This window comes from Sebastes umbrosus, chromosome 16 (assembly GCF_015220745.1).
Source record: "Sebastes umbrosus isolate fSebUmb1 chromosome 16, fSebUmb1.pri, whole genome shotgun sequence".
NCBI lineage: Eukaryota > Metazoa > Chordata > Actinopteri > Perciformes > Sebastidae > Sebastes > Sebastes umbrosus.
The window spans coordinates 12,581,413-12,588,574 of record NC_051284.1 but is presented as its reverse complement, the minus strand read 5'-3'; the positions used below and the strand labels follow the sequence as shown (position 1 = coordinate 12,588,574).

General features: G+C 42.0%; 1 protein-coding gene across 1 annotated transcript; it reads left to right on the top strand.

Moving 5' to 3' along the window:
• The first annotated feature begins 1,399 nt into the window (after positions 1 to 1,399).
• Positions 1,400 to 5,640, top strand: LOC119504100 (A-agglutinin anchorage subunit). The gene has a single exon (XM_037796157.1). It carries the CDS (start codon positions 1,889 to 1,891, stop codon positions 2,558 to 2,560), a length of 672 nt encoding a protein of 223 aa, XP_037652085.1. The 5' UTR covers positions 1,400 to 1,888; the 3' UTR covers positions 2,561 to 5,640.
• The last annotated feature ends 1,522 nt before the right edge of the window (positions 5,641 to 7,162 follow it).

The following is a 7,162-nucleotide window of genomic DNA, read 5'->3' as shown; positions in this document are numbered from 1 at the left end:
GCACGCGCGCACACTCCACACTGCAGAAGACTTCGTAGCTCTGAGAATATCTAGTGAATGTACAGTGGACGTTTGTGCAGAAATAACTGCTGCAGCTCCTCCAGACCAACAGAGGTTTCCCGTGTCTCGTGAAGTGATGGGGCTCCGCAGCGAGAAACGTTATCGTCTCCGACCAAAACTCCGGTGTCTCCCCTGTTCCTCCGGCCGCGGTCGGGAGGCTGAGGCAGGAAAAGCCAACACTAGGATCAGCAGTGATTCATGGAGAGACCTTCGTCTGGTCAGCTAACATTACTGCCAAGCAGGTGAAATATAGAGTGATATTGTGGTTTTAGCTGACGTGTGTCGCCTCACTGTTTTGAGCGATGCTCGTTCATGTCTATTTAGAGCGAGCACAAGCACGAGCCCGACGCTGACTTTCGTTGACTTAACGGCCACAGGTGTCGCTGTTAACAAGAATTTCTGATTCTTACAAACAGTAATTTTTTTTTTTTTTAAAGTTATTTTTTGGGGTGATTTTTAAGCATTTATTGATAGGACAGTGGATAGAGTGTTGGAAAGGGGGAGAGAGAGAAATGACATGCGGAAAGGACCACAGGCCGGATTCGAACCCGGGTCCACCGCTGCTAGGACTGAGCCTTGTCGATACATGGGCGCTCGCTCTATCGACTGAGCTAACCAGCCGCCCCAAACAGTAATTTTAATTCACAATCACATTATTTTTTTTAGGAAAAGACATGCTTTTATTTGGCACCTTCCCAAAAGCTTTTTTTTTTTTTAAATTATTCCTCTACATGAAAATGTTATCAATACGACCTTTAAGACACATGTAGCCAAATAGCACAGGTGATATAAGCCAAATTACTTTAAGTGTGAGTTATATTGACCACGAACTGGAGTTTAAACGCTTTTTTTGTAATATGGCACATCATGTCCTTCACCTGTTTGACCTCAGCAGCTTCCCAGAGGTCATGCGCAATAAAAATAAATCCCTGGCGCTGTCCATTGTGCTGAAATGACGCGCTGTTAAGTGAAACCAGCCAACACAGGTATAGGATCAAAGTGATCCAAAAATGAACCAAAATGTGTGACATATTGGTTATGCTTACCAGTTTATCAGTGGATTGGATCAGCATTACATAATTCATAAATTTCAAAATCAAACTGAATAAATCCCCACTTTTTATTGGCTCATCTAACTGGACATCCTTTCCACTTGGGTGCGCACATTGTATAAGGTAAACACTTCAGCAGCGTCACTTTGGACAAGCGATACACAACATCCTGCTCTCTCTCTCCATGTGTCCTGATGTGGACATGATGTGTGTGTGTTTTTTTTTCTTCTCTTTCTCGTTTTCTGCTGCACAGCTGCTGCTGCTGCTGCTTCTTTAAGAGCCACCGCCCGCCCACATCTCTCCTGTATTTTTAGCTGAGCCAGCCACTTCATTTTGCTGGATAAGACAGACAGCTGTGTGCAACCGTGTATGATCTCACTTAATCGTTTTTAATAAATCAAATCTTTTTTTTTACTGCGTATTTGCCTGTGTGGGGCCTCTACAACAACAGCCAGCTGTTTCACCTGGATGGATATGTCGTGCAGGGTATAGACATTTGTCTCGGATGCTGAGACGCGCTGCTGTGGATGCTTCATGTCCATTTATTGAAACGCAATGCTGCACTGGATACAGAGGATTACAGGCGCACAGCTTTTTCAGATCAAAATGCATCACAAGAGATCCGTTTAGCTTAAAAAAAAAACACTCCTGTTGTGTTTCCAAGGTGGTCCTGCATCTCTCTCCTCTCTTCCTGTCTTCTCTTGTATTGTGGATAACAAGAAGGCTTCAAGACGGAGGGGGTGGTGGAGCATCGAGGGAAAAAGAACAGGAGCAACATGAGAGAGAGGGACTTCATGCCCAACATGGAGAGGGGCAAACCTGCGACTTATACGGGGGATAAAAAGGCTAAGATGGCTGCTAAGACTAACAAGAAGTGGGTGAGACTAGCCACTGTTTTTGCCTATGTTTTGTCCGTGTCTTTAGCAGCCATTATCCTGGCAATTTACTACAGTCTGATCTGGAAACCGACCAGCTCATCATCTGCTGGGGGGAAACCTGGAGTCACCCCCACCTCCACCTCCACCTCCACAGCAAACATCTCAACTAATGTCTCCACAAGCAACAATGTCACAGAGTGGAACTCCACACAGACTGGACTGCTGTCTCTCAACAACACCAGGTCTGCGTACAGTAAGGCGTCTTTCCAGTGGGACGACAGAGACACAGCTGAGAGTGTGGCTGTGTCTGGAGCAGCAGGAGCAGAAACTGCGCACTCGCAGCAGGAGCAAGGACTCTACGCATCTTCTTCTTCTTCTTCTTCTTCTTCTCACGGTCACACAAGCAAGGAGAGGTCGGACACTTTGGGGAGACAGACGTCTACATCAGACCACCACATCCCGTCGAGCACCAGGGAGGGAGAGGATGAAGAGGATGAGAAGGAGAGACTGGATGCTGCCACTGGTCCACCAACATCCACGACGAGCCTAGCCGGCCTGAGAGGCGACTGATCCGGCCTCATCATCACCACCACACACCCTCCTCACTATGACCCCTACATGGAGTGTTTTATAGAATCGGATAACACATGTTTTCACCTTGGCAGAGCCTCTTATGGATGCTTAACTTGCACATATTAACTGCTCTGAAAAAGAGGAGACCTCTGCAGAGAGCACTGTTTTTGTTTCCCCTCCAACTCCAACACTAACTATGTTTTTTTTTTGTTTTTTTTTAGGCCATCTGTATGCCTTAAAATCAATGTGTGTCTACCTTTACCTCGGACACTAACCTGCCTGTGCGCCCGGACAACACTGGTATATATATATTTTGTTAATTAATAGGACACAGGCTCCAGAGATGCGTTTGGTTTTGCAGGATATTAAATATTTGACATCACTGCCATTCATCATTTGCTCTAAAATCAATACTGCATTTTTTTTTTTTTTTTTGCATTTTAACTTATATAGGCTCTATTTTGTTTTTTTAAATGGATCAAACCTGGATTCCTAGTAGAAGAAACCTGCATTATTGAGTTATGCTCAGGTATGTGCATATAACCATGTAAATGTATTGTGTATTTGGTTATGTACATATATAGGGGCAGGCATACATCTTTTGGGCCTTTATAGCGTAATTAGATGATTTTTATTATACAGTATGTATAATAGGTATAACTATATTACAAGGTACAAATAAACATCCTTAGAAAATGATTCATTTTTTATGCTTTATAATAGATCTATATGTAAATCATGAATTGATCGCTGACATTATCCTGTATGTTGATATTTTATTTATTCAGAGCCAGAATGGATAATATATATTCAAATAAATGTTAGGGTTTTTTTTCCTAACATCTTACATTTTATTTAAAAAAAAATGAATGGATTTAAATGAGCTGTTGTTCACTTTGGGGCTGTTTGTTAAGGATAATGTGCTAAAACCCACATGTATTGATTGATATGAAGAGGTAGGTTCAACAGAAATAATAACATGAGTGCGAGAAAGAGCACTCAGTTTATGGTTATTCATGTGAGCTGGACATTTAATCAAATCATGGTGGAGGCACTTAAATTACCTGAGTGAAGTGTCCAGTGTGTGATCACAGGGATTTGTCTGCTCCTCGTGGAAAGAGAAGCTTTCACCTCCCAGTCTGCCACAGATGAGTCGCTGCATCTCTCACTGAAACCACTTCACACAGTCACATGTGGTGGACTGTGAAGTGGAAATAAGACCAACCACAACGTGCGCCCTCTCAGCAGCATGTGAGGGAGGTGTATCGATTTGAGAGCTCTGTTGTTGAGCTGTAGAAAAACAGAAGAAGAACACATTACACAATACCACTAGGTGCTATTTTTGATCCAACTCTCTCTGAAAAAAGGACTGTTGAGTTTCTATGCTGGTGGTGACAAGCATCATTCACTATCAAGCTGAAAATAAAACCACTAGATATTCCGCTGAGCAGCCAGCGCCTCAGAAATGTTCACTCACTGTGATTGTAAACAGTGATGACATGCACTGTTGTGTTAATATGACAGATTTTCAGAACCAAAGCCAAGGTATGTGTCTGGTGAGCTAAACAGGAAGTCCATTCATCGGGGAAGACGGCACAAGACACAGACATCCCCCATCATCACAACATACACCAAGTGTAGCGGAAAAATGTAATACAGAGTGTGCATAACACAGTGGCAGGCCTGTCGATGCTGCAGTGGCCTCTGTATATCGGACGGCCTTGACAGATGTGTTTCCAGTGCCTCTTATGGCTTCTTGGGATATATGAGAAGACTAAAGACCGACCTATTGATGTAGGAGTTGATCAGTAACAACAGTTATGGCTGGATGCCACGGCTGAGTTAGGACACAGCATCTGACCTTATGAACCCGATCACCCAGGCAGATGATTACATTATCCAATGTGAAATCAGTTATTTGTTACCGATGGGGTTCGGTATGGGATTTGTTTTGTGGTCCAAGTCAGGCAATGCATCACATGGTTTCAGTAAACAGGAAAGACAAACGACACATAACATTTATCAAATCATAAAAAAAATATATAAAGCTGCTTACCCTGCCCTTTTTTATAATACAATTGTTTCTCAACGGTGGCAGTTTCAGCTGTACTTGTCAAGGAAGGTTAAACAATTGCATCATCCACCAGACAAGTGAGACAATGTAAGACACACTATAAGAAAATGCCATATTACAAATATAAAAAATTATCTAATTTGTGTCTGATACACTTTTTTTTCCAAAAATAGGTTCTGGTTAAAAAGTCTTTAAATTACTTCCAGTCCTTTATCCAATATTTTTCGTTTCAAATATTTCAAAAGCTTCACTTGTCAAGTGTATGTGGGCTGGAGGCTTCAAGTGTCGACATCACACTGGTGCAAGTTTCATATTGGACCACGACTGGCTTCCAAACTGGTTGTGATGTCACAAAATTGTACACGTCTTCAACTCAGAGTTAAAGGTGCTAAATACGAGATTGGGAGCCTTCCTTTTGCATCCACGCAGCTCTCAACACTGCCAACAGAGCTAACAGTGTTTACCTGGGGAGGGAACCAGAGGGTGGGTGCCACGCTTCTGCGACGGCACAAATATGATCATCATTCTGCACAGTGAAGCTCAAACATTCAAGTAGCAAAATGAACAAAACATTTTTGAGTGTACGGGGGGCGGGGGGGGTCTTTAAAGTTCTTCTTTTCAGAAACTACCTTCTTCATCAAATTTGACATGTTTTGGGGTGACACACTACAACTAAGAAACCTTTCCAACCAAGTCTGAGGAATTAAACGCCTTACAATATAGCATTGTTTGAACAAGACACCATCACAAAAGTTATGAAATATTAACACGATGTCTTGCGATACAGGAGAACACTATGAAGGGAGCGAACAATAGCTTTTTCAATTAATGAAAGGGCACAAGTGTGGAGTGATGCATAATAAAGCAAAAGTAAATCTGTGTGTACAGGTAGGCACTGCATGGTTCTCTTTCAGTTGTTTCAAGACTTTCTGAAAAATATATGGCATTCATTTTCCAATCCCTGCTAGATTGCGGCAGGTTGACATAACTGTATTTCTATGATGTAGATGATAAAGATGTATAAAGAAAGATATGGTATTATTATAAAGGATGCAAATGAAAACTATAGAGAAAATATGTCAAGGTCAAATGGGTTTAACATGGACTACATGACAGGAGGACATTATGTCTGGCCCGTATAGAAGCATCAGCTGATTAATATTTATATATATATATATATATATATATATAGATCTCTAGCTAGTGGCAACTATAATTGTTGCCTAATAAAAACACACCAATGTATTTTTTTATGCTGCAAAAGACGATATGACTGAAGATTGCTTGCTTTCACTGAATTTTAAATAATATATTCTGTACATTTGTAAAAAATCCAAAGCACAAAAATGTTGGCTTTGTTTACACAGAAAGACTTTCGAATAGGGTTATTAAATGATGCTAACAAAAAGGGACGACCTCAGATCAATATGACAGACGGCACATGGATACCTTGTCAGCCAAGCCTCCTGTCTCCAGGCTGCGAGGGTGGTGGTGGTGGTGGGCACACACTCTGCTTGATCAGGGCAGCTGCTGAGGAGTGGTGTCACATCCTGAACCATGGCAGGGCCGGGGGGATGACGCACACGCTCAGTGGGGACTGCCAACCCGTCTGTGTGAGGTTCTGTCAGGGTCGCAGGGCCGGACCAGACCTCGCTTCCACTTAACCTCCATCCATCAACTGTAATGAAACACCTCGAGAGCCTCTGACTGATCCCTCACTGTGTTTATAGCTAATAGATGGCATCATAGACCCAGGAGGAACATCATTATAGCAATTCAGATTTTAAAGGTGCTGCATTCAAAATTCAGAGCATTTCTAGTGCCTCCACACGGCAGCTAACGGTGCTCACAGTGCAACAAACAGCAACAGTGGTGACAGTGTTTACCTGAGTGTTTACCATACGCCAACATTAAAAGTAGGGCTGTCAATCGATTAAAATATTAAATCGTGATTAATCGCATGATTGTCCATATTTAATCGTGATTAATCGAAAAACAATCGCACATTTTTCATTTGTTCAATATGTGCCTTAGCCTTCGCCCAATATCAGCTGGGATCGGCTCCAGCCCCCCCACGACCCTGAATAGGATAAGCGGTTACAGATAATGGATGGATGGATGGAAAATGTACCTCTTATCAACATGGCAGTGGGAAAATATGCTTGTATGTATGTATATATGTATTATTGAAAATCAATTAACAACACAAAACAATGACAAATATTGTCCAGAAACCCTCACAGGTACTGCATTTAGCATACAAAAATATGCTCATGTCTCATGTCCGCAAAGGGGAGACTCGTGGATACTCATAGAACCCATTTTCATTCACATATCTTGAACTCGTTTCAACCTTACAACTGTATCAGCAATAACAAAATTACTGTAACCAAGGCATCATAATACACCAAATCAATAATATGAATGCTCAGTCTATCCACTTAAACCTCTGGTGGTTTATACTCAGTCCTTTCACAGACGCAGGGAATATATTTGAGGAAGGGCGAAGAAGGTAAGTGTCTTCA

Excerpts from the sequence above, each read along its gene's own strand:
- LOC119504100 (XM_037796157.1), top strand. The coding sequence starts at position 1,889 with ATGAGAGAGAGGGACTTCATGCCCAACATGGAGAGGGGCAAACCTGCG.